Source organism: Schistocerca piceifrons, chromosome 2 (genome assembly GCF_021461385.2).
Source record: "Schistocerca piceifrons isolate TAMUIC-IGC-003096 chromosome 2, iqSchPice1.1, whole genome shotgun sequence".
Classification (NCBI taxonomy): Eukaryota; Metazoa; Arthropoda; class Insecta; order Orthoptera; family Acrididae; genus Schistocerca; species Schistocerca piceifrons.
In genome coordinates this window covers 720,068,303-720,086,472 of record NC_060139.1, presented here as the reverse complement: position 1 = coordinate 720,086,472, position 18,170 = coordinate 720,068,303, and the positions used below count along the sequence as shown (strand labels likewise).

Genomic DNA, 18,170 nt, shown 5'->3' with positions numbered 1-18,170 from the left:
AGAATGGGGGAAAGAAATACAGTAGAAGAATGGGTACCTTTGAGGGATGAAATAGTGAAGGCAGCAGAGGATCAAGTAGGTAAAAATATGAGGACTAATAGAAATCCTTCGATGACAGAAGAGATATTGAATTTAATTGATGAAAGGAGAAAATATAAAAATGCAGTAAATGAAGCAGGCAAAAATGAATACAAACGTCTCAAAAATGAGATCGACAGGAAGTGCAAAATGGCTAAGCAGGGATGGCTAGAGGACAAATGTAAGGATGTAGAGGCTTATCTCACTAGGGGTAAGATAGATATTGCCTACAGGAAAATTAGAGACACCTTTGGAGAAAAGAGAACCACTTGTATGAATATCAAGAGCTCAGGTGGAAACCCAGTTCTAAGCAAAGAAGAGAAAGCAGAAAGGTGGAAGGAGTATATAGAGGGTCTATACAAGGACGATGTACTTTAGGACAATATTATGGAAATGGAAGAGGATGTAAATGAAGATGAAATGGGAGATATGATACTGCGTGAACAGTTTGACAGAGCACTGAAAGACCTGAGTCGAAACAAGGACCCAGGGGTAGACAGCATTCCATTAGAACTACCGACAACCGTGGGAGAGCCAGGCCTAACAAAACTCTACCATTTAGTGAGCAAGATGTATGAAACAGGCGAAATACCCTCAGACTTCAAGAAGAATATAATAATTTCAATCCCAAAGAAAGCAGGTGTTGACAGATGTGAAAATTACCGAACTATCAGTTTAATTAGTCACGGCTGCAAAATACTAATGGGAATTCTTTACAGACGAATGGAAAAACTGGTAGAAGCCGACCTTGGGGAAGATCAGTTTGGATTCCGTAGAAATGTTGGAAAATGTGAGGCAATACTGACCCTACGACGTATCTTAGAAGAAAGATTCAGGAAAGGCAAATTATGTTTCTAGCATTTGTAGACTTAGACAAGGCTTTTGACAATGTTGACTGGAATACTCTCTTTCAAATTCTGAAGGTGGCAGGGGTAAAATACAGGGAGCGAAAGGCTATTTACAAATTGTACAGAAACCAGATGGCAGTTATTAGAGTCGAGGGGTATGAAAGGGAAGCAGTGGTTGGGAAGGGAGTGAGGCAGGGTTGTAGCCTCCCCCTGATGTTATTCAATCTGTATATTGAGCAAGCAGTAAAGGAAACAAAAGAAAAATTCAGAGGAGGAATTAAAATCCTTGGAGAAGAAATAAAAACTTCGAGGTTTGCCGATGACATTGTAACTCTGAGAGAGACAGCAAAGGACCAGGAAGAGCAGCTGAACGGAATGGACAGTGTCTTGAAAGGAGGATATAAGATGAACATGAACAAAGGCAAAACAAGGATAATGGAATGTAGTCGAATTAAATTGGGTGATGCTGCCTTGAATTAGATTAGGAAATGAGACGCTTAATGTATTAAACAAGTTTTGCTATTTGGGGAGCAAAATGACTGATGATAGTCGAAGTAGAGAGGAAATGAAATGTAGACTGGCACTGGCAAGGAAAGCGTTTCTGAAGAAGACAAATTTGTTAACATCGAGTATAGATTTAAGCGTCAGGAAGTCGTTTCTGAAAGTATTTGTATGGAGTGTAGACATGTATGGAAGCTTTCAAAATGTGGTGCTACAGAAGAATGCTGAAGATTAGGAGGATAGATCACATAAATAATGAGGAGGTATTGAATGGAATTGGAGAGAAGAGAAATTGGTGGCGCAACATGACTAGAAGAAGGGATCGGTTGGTAGGGCATATTCTGAGTCATCAAGGGATCACCAATTTAGTATTGGAGGGTAAAAATCGTAGAGGGAGTCAAAGAGATGAATACAATAAACAAATTCAGAAGGATGTAGGTTGCAGTAGGTACTGGGAGATGAAGAGGCTCGCACAGGATCAAGTAGCATGGAGAGCTGCATCAAACCAGTCTCGGGACGGAAGACCACAACAACAACATACAGTGTGCAACAAAATTAAAGAATCATTTCTTTGCAACTCCATAGCTGTCTCCCATTGAGACACAAAATTTTGAAATTTGGCTCCAAGATGCCAACAACTTCCCTTTTTAATCGTGCAAAAACATGACGACCTCAGACTCGGTGATCCTTCAAACAGCAAACAACATGAATTCAGTATGTGAGAGGACCAAGCTGACATTGGGAAGAATTATGGTGGAATTAGGTGCCAATGCACATCACTAACCCACCTCAAAGCTCACATGAACTTCTACGTCTTTTTTTAAAGCATTTGTTGATACCTTGCTGTTTGAGGCATTGCTGAGATGGAGGGTGAGTTTGCAGGGTGCCATGCTTTTGCACAATTACAGAGGAAGGCCGTAGGCCAGGCAAATTTTGAACTTGCGCACAGTTATGTGGTTTCAAAAATGTGATCCTTTAATTTGGTTGAAGTTATGTGGCACCACACATCTTTGCACAGTTCATGCAATCCCTGCAATTTGTGGGCCAGTGCTTTCTGGCCTTGTGGCATACAATTATCTTACTCATCGTGTGGGGAAAGTTGAGTTCCCTAAAACCACCCATCGATTGAGACCCAAAACGATCACACACTTTGGAACTATCAAAATTCAAACTCTCTGTAAGACTGGAAAACTCATGCAATTGACTAATATCCTGAATAAACACAAAATGTCAATAACGGGTATCTAAAAAACCAGATTCACTGACTGTATGGCTTTTGTGTCTGAAGGTTATAGGATAATTAAAAGGAAGCCGGCGCCTAAGAAAACCCATGGCTCCAGTGTTTTTGGAACAGCCTTTTTGATAAGACCTGATATGATGGATAATATCGTCGGATTCACATCATCTAGCAAATGCACCTCTTGTGTTATCCCTAAGATGCGGCAACAAGGGCTACTCTATTGTAAATGCATGTGATCCAGTTAATGATGACATCGAGAAGAACCCTGAAAAGGTCCAAAGTTTTTGGCAGATGCTAGAAGACAAGATAAGTAAGATCTCAGACCACCACATAAAACTACTGGCAAGTGACTTCAACGCTCAACTGGGGAAAGAATGACAGTACTAAGACATACTGGGGCCTTACACAGCAGATAGACGAACAAATGCTAACGGCAAACGCTTAATTGAACTGTGTAGGTAGATTGTATCAGTTGAAGATCATGTCCACAGTATTCCCTAGAAAGGCAAGATACCAGACCACTTGGCAGTCACCAAATGCTGCTATTGGGTCATTTCAAATTGATCATGTTGCAATCAGCGTAAAAAGTAGGAGAGAGATCATGAATGTCAGAGTACGCAAAGATTGGAATGTTGACTCGGACCATTTCTTCACACAAATAAAGACCAGACTACTGCCTAATCGTAAGGTACCTCCTACCACGATTTCACCAAGTATTGATCCCCAATTCCTTACAGAGAATAAAGAACGCTTTAAAACTGACATTGTGCAAAAAGAAATGAAGACTGGAACCAACTGAGGTCCCAATAATCTGGGACTACCTCAAAGGAAGCGACGTCATAGATGGTGGGTTTCTGAATGTTACCTTGCAGTTGATGATTGTGCCACAGCCTGCAGGAAGTGGAACGCCATTAAATGACAAGAAGACTGGGGGAGTTTCACAGTGGTGCGGAAACTGACAAGCGAGACCATCAGGCATGTGAAGAGATCTTATGACTGATCAAGACTGGAAAAGTTTGATGAAGAATTAAAATGTACACCACCAGAAACTTGTATCGGGCCTTCAAAGAAGAAGAGCTCACAGGGTATAAACCACAATGCCGTCACTATAAGAATATTGCCTGGGAGCTGGTCACTAATAACTGTGAGAACATGGAACTTTTTTTGCAAACTATTTTGAGCAATTGCTTAATTGTGAAGAGCCCACAGAAAGACTGCCTGCTGAAGATCCTCAAGAGATCCACCTACCATCTAACCCACCAACTATACAAGTTGCTAATGCCATCAACCATCTTAGGAACTGCAAGGCAGTGGGGAAGATGGCATCATTGCAGAAGCTCAGAAAGCAGGTGGAAATAAGATTACAGAGGCCTTACACAGGATCTTGCTCGACTGTTGGGAGACTGGCAGGATCCCTCATGACTGGAAATCAGCTGTCATACACAGGCAATCGAGCGATGTCAGCGACTATCGGGGGATTTCTCTGCTGCCAATAGGACACAAAGTGCTCTCAAAGATTTGACTGGATAATATAGAAAGTCAATGTGGTCAAACAATTGGTGAATATCAAGGAGAAATCCGACGTGGGAGGTCCTGTACCAAGTAGATCTTCAATCTGAAAACCTTTCTCCAACTAAAATAATCAGTTTGGATTCCGTAGAAACACTGGAACACGTGGGGCAATACTGACCTTACGACTTATCTTAGAAGAAAGATTAAGGAAAGGCAAACCTACGTTTCTAGCATTTGTAGACTTAGAGAAAGCTTTTGACAATGTTGACTGGAATACTCTCTTTCAAATTCTAAAGGTGGCAGGGGTAAAATACAGGGAGCGAAAGGCTATTTACAACTTGTACAGAAACCAGATGGCAGTTATAAGAGTTGAGGGACATGAAAGGGAAGCAGTGGTTGGGAAGGGAGTAAGACAGGGTTGTAGCCTCTCCCCGATGTTATTCAATCTCTATATTGAGCAAGCAGTAAAGGAAACAAAAGAAAAATTCGGAGTAGGTATTAAAATTCATGGAGAAGAAATAAAAACTTTGAGGTTCGCCGATGACATTGTAATTCTGTCAGACACAGCAAAGGACTTGGAAGAGCAGTTGAATGGAATCGACAGTGTCTTGAAAGGAGGATATAAGATGAACATCAACAAAAGCAAAACAAGGATAATGGAATGTAGTCTAATTAAGTCGGATGATGCTGAGGGAATTAGATTAGGAAATGAGACACTTAAAGTAGTAAAGGAGTTTTGCTATTTGGGGAGCAAAATAACTGATGATGGTCGAAGTAGAGAGGATATAAAATGTAGGCTGGCAATGGCAAGGAAAGCGTTTCTGAAGACGAGAAATTTGTTAACATCCAGTATTGATTTAAGTGTCAGGAAGTCATTTCTGAAAGTATTCGTATGGAGTGTAGCCATGTATGGAAGTGAAACATGGACGATAAATAGTTTGGACAAGAAGAGAATAGAAGCTTTCGAAATGTGGTGCTACAGAAGAATGCTGAAGATTAGATGGGTAGATCACATAACTAATGAGGAAGTATTGAATAGGATTGGGGAGAAGAGAAGTTTGTGGCACAACTTGACCAGAAGAAGGGATCGGTTGGTAGGACATGTTCTGAGGCATCAAGGGATCACCAATTTAGTATTGGAGGGCAGCGTGGAGGGTAAAAATCGTAGAGGGAGACCAAGAGATGAATACACTAAGCAGATTCAGAAGGATGTAGGTTGCAGTAGGTACTGGGAGATGAAAAAGCTTGCACAGGATAGAGTAGCATGGAGAGCTGCATCAAACCAGTCTCAGGACTGAAGACCACAACAACAACAACTAAAATAAAAAAAGGAGTATGAACATAACAGTGGTTTTCATCGACTTTACGAAAGCTTATGATTCCATCAACTGCGAAACACTCTCCTTAGTACTCCAAGAATGAGGTATGGATTACGACACACACACCCTCATCAAACAGACACTCACAGATACAACCTCTAAGATGAAGTTCAGAGAACTATCTCAGAGTTAGAACATCAAAATGGGAGTATGGCTGGGTGATGTCTATCACCCATTCTGTTTAATCTGGTACTTGATAAAATCATGAAACCCTGGGAATGTACACTGAGGAATTTAGGAATCAAACCAGTTACCATTGGAGCTGGAACCCTAAGAATAGAGATAAGGTGTGTTACTTTTGCAGATGACATTGCATTCTTAACCAACATGCTGTCCAAGCCCTGCATGAGATAGCAGTGAAGCGAGGGTTACAAATATTGTATGACAAGACCAAATACTTTGAGAACCGGCACTCCAGTAACACCCATTTGACGACTAAACATGGAACAATTGGGAGGGTCAATCGCTTTTGTTATCTTGCTGAGTGGATCCACCCCAATGGTAGAGGCGGCACCTCCATCTTAGAAAGGCATAACAAACACAACGCAGCAAATCATCTGCCCCACAATCTGTAAAACAAGTGCATTTCGAAGAATGCTAAGGTCTGTAATTGCAGAACTGCTGCCAGACTACAGTTTCTGTATGCTGCAGAGACCCTCTTGATGAACAGAAAATGTACAATGGATGACCTGGAGAAAGCTGAAAGACGTATTCTCAGAAAAATTCATGGCCCAAGATTGCTTCAAGATGGAACCTACTGATTGAAGTCTAATTCTGAACTGTATCAACAGTTAGAATCAGCCAACACCTGTGTGAGACGTGGGAGGCTCAAGTTCTATGGGCACCTACAACAAATGAACAACAATAGGCTTACCAAGAAGATCTAATTGGTTAAAAGCTACAAGACTGGAAGCCTGTGGCTTAATGAAGTACTAAAGAACTTGGATTTGGCTGAGATCTCTGATCTTGAGGTAGAAGATCGTTCCAAATTTTGTGCTATGGTAGAGTCTTTGACCCCACCACCTAGAGCCCCTAAACATTGGAAGCTGCTTTCACAGGAGAGGAAGGAGAAATTATCAGCAGGGCTCAAGAGATATTGGGAGTGGAAGAGAGCATTGAAGAAGAACTAGTCATAAGTGCTCCTTAGTGGGCTTAAATCAATTATTATTATTATTATTATTATCTTGCTGGATGATGTCAGCACTGCTGCAAAAGATACCTAGCATGAAGAGATGCAGGTGATCTCTAATAATGTTCATGTAGTCCACAGGTGTGTCTTTGATTACTGCTGCAGATCCTCTGAAAGCACAGTACATTGTCTCTCATAGCCTGATGCATGTTTCGAACAGCTGTTCGCCTGGTTGACAGCATATCCGGACACAACTTATGTAACAAGAAACCAGATTCTTCCAACTAGGCAACATGTTTTCATTGATCCACAATTCTGTGCCCACTGCGATCATAATTGGCAAACTCTTTGGACCAATATTAAAACACATGTGGGTTGTCTACTGTTGAGCTCCATGTTCAACAATGTGCACTGAGTATGAGCTGCAAAACAGTTGTACCTGCACAATCACTGTACTCTTATCATCAGACCCACCCAAATCTACACCTACCACCTTTACATAGTGGGCAAGCCTCCACATAATGTGATGGGGCATGAATGTGCAAAATATTGTCCCCTACTTATGGTTTCACCATCCTTCGACTATTTTACATAGGTGGTAGACAGTAGTGCAAGAACAGCTTTGCTGTTTCTGAGACATTTGTTCTGTGGCACATGACCATAACAATCTGCCCTTTGCCAGAGTTGCTTATGTCGGTGGATTTTTCATTTTGTGGCTAGAATAATTCCCAGTTCATCTCTGCTCGACTCGATTTACATATTTCCCTTGCTGTTCCACATGCCCACAATGACGCAAGGTGCATTTGATCTTTCAATGTGCAATGATGATAATTTTTCTGTGCATTATTGTATTGCCACATTAAGAACAATAACAGTATTGGGTTTCATCTCCCAAGAAGTCTTCATATTCACGACTTTCTACAAATAAATATACTAGGTGATAGTGCAGAACTGCTTTTGCAGTCTTCTACAAGTAATATTTTGGCAATATTTATGGAATATTCCATCAGTTATTGGAGGAATATAAACATGTAAAAAGCTTGAATAATATTAATGTTCCAGTATCAAATAAATATTATTGTGGAACATTAATACTGTGTATTCAAGTTTTTAATATTATTTTTTGTTTCATGAACTGTAGCTCTAATAGTGATTTGAAATTCTTAGTTCCATTTTCCCACATTATTGCTGTATCTGCTTGAGTAGGACATTAAAAAAGAAGGGAAGAAATATTAGGTTTTAATATCTCATTAATGATGATCCCATGTGTTTGTTTTGATGTCTGCATTTGAAAATAGCTTACTAAATCATTTTTAAGATTTTATTTCTGACCTTTGTCTGCCTATTTGGTTGTCCAAATTATTCATATTTTTCTCATTTTTATTCTACAAAAACCTTTCCTTCACCCCCTCCTCCTCCCCCCCTTCCAAAGAATAGTTGTTTTGATGTGTTTGATGACACTATAAACATCAAGAATCTTGTTGAGGTATTATGCTATGAAACGTAAGTTTTCTTCTCTTTTAGTAAATTCCACATATATCACTGGTACATGGGATAAACTGGACGAGAAAAGTGAATGATTACACTAGCAGCAAATTTCATCCAACTTTGAGAATGATTGTTTACTAAAATGAATATGAATTGCATTGGTTCACAGTCATTGTAAAATTCTTGAAGGAAGTCATTTTCCTGCATAGGTTGTTCTTTTATTTTGAAATAAACACTTTACTTCATTATTTTGTAATTTCACCCCATTGGGTAATACAATAAAAACTGTTATGCTTACACCATGTTATATTCCACACATCCGTGGGGAAGGGGGAAGCAACACATGATAGTGCTTCTCATTAGAATTTCGCCTAACCATAGTGGGTGCAAGCACAACTATCCAAAATATGAAGTCCATATGTACAATTGAAAAAGTGCCAACTTAAAATGTGATACTATAACTACTGAAACGGAAACACATGAGACATGGTCTGCATCTTCAAATCATTACATAATATTTATTTCAAAATGAAAGAACAAACTCTATAGGAAAATAACTTCCTTTACAAAAGTATAATTTTGTAAATAGATTAGTCTTTTTGTCAGCAGGCTTTTGTAGCAATCTGTCATAAATGGTAAAAATTTTGAATTTTTATGTCAGGTCATACTCTTCAATGTGAAAGATTTTATCATCAGGTTGGATGATCCATTTTTAAAATAAAGCAATGAACAGAGCACTGCTTCAATTGGTAGTTACTGAGTTTTTGTATAAAAAATGAGGCACCAAATTCTATTTAAAAGAGATTATCTTTATTTAAAACAGAGGGTAAAAATAAGCATTCAGACTAGGACATTGACACATATTGGATGGATCCACCTCCTCCTACCCCCCACCCCTTCGCACTGGCATTAAGACAGGTTATTACTTTTGTTTGTGCATCCATCTTCACACACAAAATCCTTTGGTAATTTCAGTTTCACTTTATATATTTCTATTATTACTTTCTGCACGCCTTTTAGAATACCAAGATAGGCAATTTGCCACATGCAATTTTTTTTCCTGGATAAGCACCTGAAAAGAAAGATAAACACCGTATCAATGTAAATAAAAGTCTTCTCAAAATCAAAGTTCTTAAAATTATATGCTTGTTTGGACTGTAGCTTGGGCAACACTCTTATGCAGTGACCTATTTGGACAATTCTCAAGTAACCACCTGCTAGTGAATCTTTCCTACTTTCTAAATGCACACAAGGGCTATTCTGTCTTGAGTAAGAACACTGCCTGTAAAATGCAATTCTATGAGGTCAAGTTCTGACTTGCTACATAGTTTTAACCTGTAAAGCAGTTTAAATATGAATATTGTTTGACACACTATCAATAGTATTTTCATTTTCAAAACTTAACAACCTGTCAAAGATTGGAAAGCAAAGGGCACATGACAGTGCACTTATTATCAAACATCTAAATCAGTATGCATGCAACAAGTTAATGTACAGCATATGTTCCAAAATTCCACACACAAAAATGGGATTTTTCTGGAGTTCATACCTCGGCATGAGCAACTTACAGTAATGGATTAATGGGTGTGAGCAAGTTACAGTGACGAGAGCTCTTGGGAGTGAGATGTGAGCTGCATGTTCAAAGGAGTGCGAATATGTTTGTGTGGGAAAGTTTTTAAAGGTGTTGAGGAAGCCAGAACTATGCAGCTGGTACTAAATTTTTCTGTCAGCCTTTTAAATGGGAGCATTTTTCCACTAGTAAATACTGCATTTAAAAATGTGCAGATAAAAATGGTCTCAACATCAGATCATAACTTCCCCACAATCTCTTCTTAGTCTCCTTAACTTGACAAAGATTTACCTCAAGTGGTCATCATTTCAATCAGCACAATGGTGGAATGGACCCAGCGCTGGCCTTGTGGATCATCAATGACAATATCAATCCTTGGCATTCCCTTTGACCACAAATTTGCAGGCTAATGCACTTTCCATATGGTTTGTAACATTGAGGGAAATGGGTCTGTTCTTATAAACTGCAGATTTACTGTTACCATTAACTGAAGTGAGTAAGGTTACATAGCTAGTATGTCTACATCTACATGATTACTATTTGGTGCACAATTAAGTGCCTTGGAGATGGTTCATGGAACCACTTTCAAGTATTTCCCTACCGTTCCAGTCTTGAACAGCATTCAGGAAAAATGAGCACTTAAATCTCTCTGCGGGAGCTCTTATTTCATGACAGTGAACATTTCTCACTACATTGATAGGCACTAACAGAATATTTTCACGTTTGGAGGAGAGAGTTCGTTGTTGATATTTCATGAGAAGATCCTGCTGGGAAAAAATAACACACTTCTCTTTTAATGATACACAAAGTGGGGTGGCAATCATAGCTGTGGTACATTCTCCCCTCTTTCACAATAATATAAAACAAGCTGTCCTTGTGAGCTTTTTCGATGTCCTTCATCAATCCTAGCAGATGCGGATCCCATACCATACATCAACACTCCAAAAGAGGGTAGACAAGTGTAGTGCACCTGTCTCTTTAGTAGAACTGATGCATTCTTTAGTTGTTCTGCCAATAAAATGCAGTCTTTGGTTTGCTTTCCCCATACCATTACTACGTGAGCATTACAGTTTAAGTTATTTGTAACTGTAAGCTGTAAATATTAAGTTAAACTGATGGCCGTAAGATTTGTGTAACCGAAACTTAGTGGACGAATTCACACTTTTCGTTATTTAGAGTCTACTGCCACTTTTTCACCGTATCTTCTCTCAATCATTTTGCAATTGGTTTTGACTGTAAATGACAGCATCATCTACAAACAGTCTGAGTGCTACTCCAGTTGTCTCCTAACTCGTTCATATAGACCAGGAACATCATAGGGCCTACATTTCCTTGGGGGTCACAAAATATTACTTCTGTTTTACTCAATGACTTTCTGTCAATTATTATGAACTACGACTTTTTTGACAGATAATCATGAATCCAGTAACACAACTGAAATAATACTCCATATGCAAACAATCTGATTTGAAGTCACTTGTGAGTTATGGTGTCAAAAGCCTTCTGGAAGTCTAAAAATATGAAATCTATCTGAGATCCCCTGTCGATAGCATTCATTTTCTGAATCCGTGTGGTATCTGTCTACAAATAATTTTCTTCGAGGTAATTCACAATATTTTAACACTTAATATGTTGCAGAATCCTGCTGCAAATCAGAATTAATGATTTGGGTCTGTAATTCAGCAGATTACTTCTATTTTCTTTATTGAGTACTGGTGTGACCTGTGCAACTTTTCAGTCTTTTAGGTATGGACCTTTTTCCGAGCGAGCGGTTGTATTTGATGGTTAAGTATGGAGCTATTGTATCAGTGTACTCTAAAACAAACCAAACTGGTATATTATCTGTAGTGGAGGCCCTCATCTTTACCAAGTGATTTAAGTTGCTTCACTACCTTGAGGTTGCCCTTAATTCAGATTTTTGAAAACCATGTTTAGTAACTCTGCATGAGTAGCACAGCCATCGGGAACATTACCATGTCTATTGCACAGTGAATATATTGATTGTCTTGCCACTGGTGTACTTTACATACAAGATTTCAAGAGATGAATTTTGTTTAGAAAACTATCATAAAGCACCTCGCATTGAAGTCCGCACTGGGTTTTGAGCTTCAGTAAGTCACCTATCTTGGAGATTTTTTCATTCTTATAATATTGGTAAGCTTTTCTCGTTGTTTCCACAACAGCGTTCTGACCTGTTTCGTGTACCATGTGGGATTAGTACCATCTCTTATTTAATTATTTGGTATAAATCTCTCGATTGCTGTCAACCCTTCCATTGTTAGATTGGAGGCTGTCTCTTAGGAAGGCATCATGTGAATTTTTATCTGCTTTTTTAAACAGATATATTTTGCATTTATTTTTGATAGATTTAGATGTTAAGCTATTCAATCCTGCTACAATGACCATGTGGTCATTAATCACTGTATCCATCATGATGCTTCCTCTTTGCTCAGGATTATTTGTTGCAAAGAGGCCAAGTATGTTTTTGCGACCATTTATGCTAAAAGTTCGCTCCAGAACTAATCATTCAAAATAATTTTCAGAGAAAGCATTCAGCACAATGTTGGATGGCATTTCATGTGTACCACCAATTTTAAACATGTATTTTTGGTAATATATTGAGGGTAGATCAAAATAATCACCAACTACAGCTGTATGAGTAGGGTACCTATTTGAAATGAGACTCAAGCATTCAAAAAACTTTTCAGCAACTGTATCAACTAAGTTGGGGATCAGTAAAAAGAAATAGTTATTAATGTATTCCTGTTGTCAAGTATAACTTCTACCCATACTAACTCACAGGAACTATCTACTTCAATTTCACTACAAGTTAGACTACTACTAACAACAACCACCACGCCACCAACTGTATTTCATCTATTGTTCCTGAACAACCTTCTTAACTTCGGCTTTAGCCAGCTTTCAGTACCTGTAACGATTTGTACTTCAGTGCTTTCTTTTGGCACCTGAAACTCAAATATGGGAGCATTTTGATATTTATTTTTTTGAGAACCTATACCTTTCTTGAAAAATGCAAATTTCTTGATTTGCAAACTATTTGGATAAACCCCATATTAGAATTCAAACCTATAACATCACGGAATATTCAGATTAAACTGATGTATCTCAAATCCTTCATTTGTTCAAGACAGTTTAAGAACAGCTAGATCACAGTATCTTCCCATGCTCTAGAGACGTTTATGACTAGAATACATTTATGTTCCATGCTGAATTTTAATTATCATCACCACAAGAAGAAAATGCAGTTTATCATATTTGTATTTTCTCATTAACTGTGTATGTAGCAGTATGATTCTGTGTGTATTTTTGAACTTAAAGTACCATATTTAAAATTTCAGTTCTTCCAAAAGCTTACACACACACCAGGCTGTTCTTGGTGTTGCTTTACAAATCTAAAAAAAAAAAAAAAAATATTTTATGACACCTGTCTCATATTCTGTTGCTTTGGCCACCTGTGATCCCATAGTCTCCTGAATAGAAAAATGAAAACACTCAATGCATTGAAGGGTGAAGCAGAACTGGCAGATGAAAATATAGTAAGAATACAAGTAACTTACCAAATCTCTGAAATTATTAATAATGGCATAGCATATTTTGTTTCTAATAAAATAAGACCATTTTTTTCAGATTTGACTTGACTGATGAGTTTTTTAAGACAGGTTCCTCACAGTGGCATGAAAATGAAGAAATCATTAACGATCTACACACAGTTATTAAACAGAAAATAATAAATTCTAAGAAATTGTTTACAAAAAATGAGAAACAGAAACAGTACGTACTTCAGGGTGTATCTGTACTGCCGTAAGTTTTCAGACCATAGAGAGACAGATTTTATCAAAAAATAAAAATTTTTAAAAGAGAATGTTATTTTCTCACCAAATTTGCCACCCAGATGTTACAGTAGCTTCATATAATTTATCATCAAAGTTAATACAGTAGAATGAATGATTAAGTAGAAACCAATAAAGTTATTCGTTAATCAGCTACTTTTGTAGGATATTTATTGAGATAAAGATTTTTACATGTTCAGAATGAATTTTTCACTCTGCAGCAGACTGTGCACTGGAATGAAAATTCCTGGCGAATTAAAACTGTGAGCCAGACTGGGACTCAAACTCAGGACCTTTACCTTTTTCGGGCAAGTCCACTACTGACTGAGCTACAGACAAGGAAATCATAGAAACTTAACCTGTATAGTGTATTAATAATAAACTATCAACAACTTTTATCATTTTGAGTTCCATAGTTGATTGATGCTAAAACTAACAATCAATGAGAACCACCACAGCTGTACTGATTCATATTTATTGTGTCACAGCCAATTTTGTTCATTAGACATTGATTTAAGGTGTTTATCTATAACATTAGAGACATCTTCATTTCCACACTTTGCCTCTAATGTTACAAAAGGCAACTGGACCTGAGAAATACGTTAGTTTGGGAATTTTCGGATGCTTACGAAACTATTTTTTCATAAGTTACTGGTACGAGTGTTTTTGACATGTCATTTATTTCGTAGCAAATTACTGTTTGTGGTTCACAGTGCAGCCAAACAATAAATCAACCCTGAATTTCACTGTATATCAATACAAACAAACGTGCATTTTTGAGACTTTTCTTTGCATAAGCTATGAGCAACTTGTAGCAAATCAGTTACTGCAGAAGATTTTCTAACTAACATATTGTGTTACATCTAGTTTTCCATTAAAAGAGGAGCTGCCCTATATTTTAGCTGCTTTTATTGTAAATTAACTCTGTTTTTGAGTTTGCTATCAACTATAATTAACATAAACATTAGTACACTAGTAATTTTTCCTATGTGTTTTTGTGTTGCCTTGATAGAAATCTCAGTTTGTGTACATGATTTAGTTCTTATATGGAATTAGCAACTTTTTAGCTCAACAGTTTAAAAGACAATCAGTGGACTTAATTTAAAGTTATTTTTTCAGTGCCTTGTAATACATTGCACCAGCCAAAATGCAGCCCACTGTGTATGCTGTTCTCAAACATTGGATAAGTTGGTTGATGTTCGTAAGCAGCTGGAAATTGCCCCGATTTGACTACCGTCAAAAAATTGGCAGTGCCTGTGAATCACTGTGTTGGAAAAGCTTCCATGAGTCGTGTACGTGTAACACCTGCAGCAAAAGTACGTCAAGTACCATCCTCTCCTGTGGATCCTGTCTCCTCTGCAGAAAGCACATGATTTGTCATTACCCATCTACTTGATTGAGACTGGCGTGTCAATGGTAAATCTGGACATCCAGTACAGGATGGATGGCAACTCAGGGTGTTGTACCACTACCCTTAATCAACAAGTCTGATGTGCTACCTTTCACTGAAACTGAGCCAATGGGACTCACTTCACCTGTATTGGAGAAACCTGTTTTGCCAGGTGTCAGGAGGGGGCAAAAGCAAAACGGTAGGTATCTGTTAATTGTCGGCAATTCAAATGTACAGCAAATGATCCCTTAGGGAAAAGGCAGTAACGGACAGGAAAGAACACCAGATGCACTCTGTATGTATGCTTGGGGTCCTCATTCAACATGTTGAAGAGGCTACTCCAGCAGCCATTGAGGGAACAGGGTGCAACCAACTGCAGATTGTGGTGCACGTTGGAACAAACTATGGCTGTCATCTGAGCTCTGAGCTCATTCTCGGGTCATACCAGTGACAGAGAGAAGGTTGAGAAGATCTGCCTTGTGCATGGAGTTTCAACAAAACTCACAATTTGCAGCATTGTCCCCAGAACTGATCTTGGCCCTTTGGTTCTGAGTTGAGTGGAAGGACTGAACCAGAGACGTCATAGGTTTTGTGACAAGTTAGGCTGTGACTTCCTGGACTTTCGCCATAGGGTTGAGAACTGTAGGGTCCCCCGAAATAGCTCAGGTGTGCACTATCCATCAGAGGCTGCTACACAGGTACCCGACTGTATGTGGGGTTTGCAAAAGCGTTTTTTAGATTAGGCAACTCTCCATCCAATCCAGATAACGATAGCTTTAGGAAATCCCGAAGTATCAGTGTAAGATCGGAAGAAATACCTCCAACAAGTGAGAGTATTAAAATCCTAGTGGTAAACTGCCAAAGCATTAATGACAAAGTGCCAGAATTTGAAGCGCTTATGAAAAAACAGTGCAGCTTGCATAGTACTAGGTACACGAAGCTGGATAGAACCAGAAATTAACAGCAGTGAGATTTTTGCAGAAAAGTGAAGTTTATATTGAAAGGCTAGGCTAACGGGAAATGAAGGTGGAGTATTTGTCACAGTAGACAAGAAACTCAAATCCACTGAGATAGAAAATGAAGCTGCATGTGAGACTGTTTAGGCAAGACTAGGTATCAGGGGTGGGCATAAAGAGGTAATTGTATCATTCTATTGCCCATTATACTCTTCTTGTGATGTAACAGAAAACTTTAGAGAAAACCTCAGTTCATAAGCACGCAAGTTCTTCAATCATACTGTAATCAGTGGTGGAGACTTTAGTCATCCAACAATTGGGAAAATTACAGTTTTGTTGGTAGTTGGCGTGATAAGACATCTTGTGAAACTTGACTAAATCCCTTCTCTGAATGGATAGTCAGGAGCCCCACTCATGATGGAAATATATTGGATCTATTGGCAACAAAAAGACCTGACCTCTTTCAGGATGTCCACATTGAAAATGGTATCAGTGACAATGACACAGTTCTGGCAACAATGATTACCAAAGTACAAGGGACAACTGAATCAAGCAGAAAGATATACATATTCAGTAAACTAGATAAAAATCAGCAGTGTCATATTAATGAGAAACTTGAAACTTTCAGCATGGGACAGGAACATGTAGAGGAACTATGGCTCAAGTTTAAAGAAATACTTGATCATACACTAGATAGACATGTACCCAGAAGAACAGTTCAGTCCATAATCGGAGTCACCCTCCGTGGTATACAGTCACTGTAAAGAAACTTCTGTAGAAACAGATATTAGTGCATAATAGGTGTAAACAAAGCAGAGAGAGAGAGAGAGAGAGAGAGAGAGAGAGAGAGAGAGAGAGATCATATGAAACCCAACTCGCACATTTCTCACATGACGTACTGAAAGCTTTGGATCAAAGCAACCAGGTAGATGCAGTACTTCTTGATTTTCAAGAAGCATTTGACCCAGTACCGCACCTACGCTTATTGTCAAAAGTATGATTATATGGGGTATCAAGTGAAATTTGTGACTGGAGTAAGGATGTCTTCTTGGATGGAGAGTCATCATCAGACGTATAAGTAATTTTGGGTGTGCCTTTGCTGTTCATGTTGTATATTAATGGCCTTGCGAACAATACTAATAGTGTAATCAGGCTTTTTGCAGATGATGCAGTTATCTATAATGAAGTACTATATGAAAGAAGCTGCATAAATATTCAGTCAGATCTTGATAAGAGATTGGCAACTTGCTCTAAATATTCAGAAACGTAAAATTTTTCACTTCACAAAATAAAAAACAAAGTAACCTATGACTACAATATTAATGAGTCACTGTTGAAATCGACCAGCTCCTACAAGTACCTGGATGTAACACTTCGTAGGGATATGAAATGGAATGATCAGACAAGCTCAGTTGCGGGTAAGGCAGGTGGTAGACTTTGGCTTATTGGTAGAACACTAGGGAAGTGTAACCAATCTATAAAGAAGATTACTTACAAATCGCTCATATGACCGATTCTAGAATATTACTCAAGTGTGTGGGACCCATAGCAGATAGGACTAACACGAGATACTGGATGTATACGGAGAAGGGCAGCACAAATGGTCACAAGTTTGTTTAATCTGTGGGAGAGTGTCATATAGATACTGAAGGAATTGACCTGGGAGACTCTTGAAGATAGACGTAAACTACCCGAGCAAGTAGATTAACAAAATTTGAAGAACCGGCTTTAAATGATTACCCTGGGACTATACTACAACCCCCCATGTATCGCTCACATTGTGATCATGAGGATAAGATTAGAATAATTACTGCAAGCACAGAGACATTCCAAAAATAACTGCTGCAATGGGACGTAGCCTCTGCCATGCACCTCACGGTGATTTGCAGAGTACAGATGTAAAGGGGATAGGCAAAATAATGTGAAAAGTGGTAGTAACGGGATGGTTGTGTTTGACAGTCAGCAACACAGGTAAGGCACTTGTCACGCTGGACTGTGAGTGTTCAGTGTGGACTAAGCATCAATGCAGGTTGTTCTTGAGTAGTGCACACTTCGTATTTGCATTCAGAGGCGGAGGCTGACATGCAATGAAAGACCTAACAGAGTTCCGAAGAGGGTAGATTGTGGGAGCTCGATTAGCTGGAGCATCAGTAACCAAGACAGCCAACTTATTGAATGTTTCAAGAGGAACTGTTTCAACAGTCATGACAGCCTACAAAAAACATGGA

At 38.6% G+C, this 18,170-nt stretch overlaps 1 protein-coding gene across 1 annotated transcript in view; it reads right to left on the bottom strand.

The window, feature by feature from the left end:
• Window positions 1-8,853: 8,853 nt before the first annotated feature.
• LOC124776804 (DNA repair protein REV1) overlaps window positions 8,854-18,170 on the bottom strand; it is a 137,466-nt gene continuing 128,149 nt past the window's right edge. Inside the window, exon 12 of the mRNA XM_047251954.1 lies at window positions 8,854-9,247. Coding sequence (XP_047107910.1) covers window positions 9,085-9,247 — 163 coding nt within the window. The 3' untranslated portion in view covers window positions 8,854-9,084. The remainder of the gene's footprint in view (window positions 9,248-18,170) is intronic.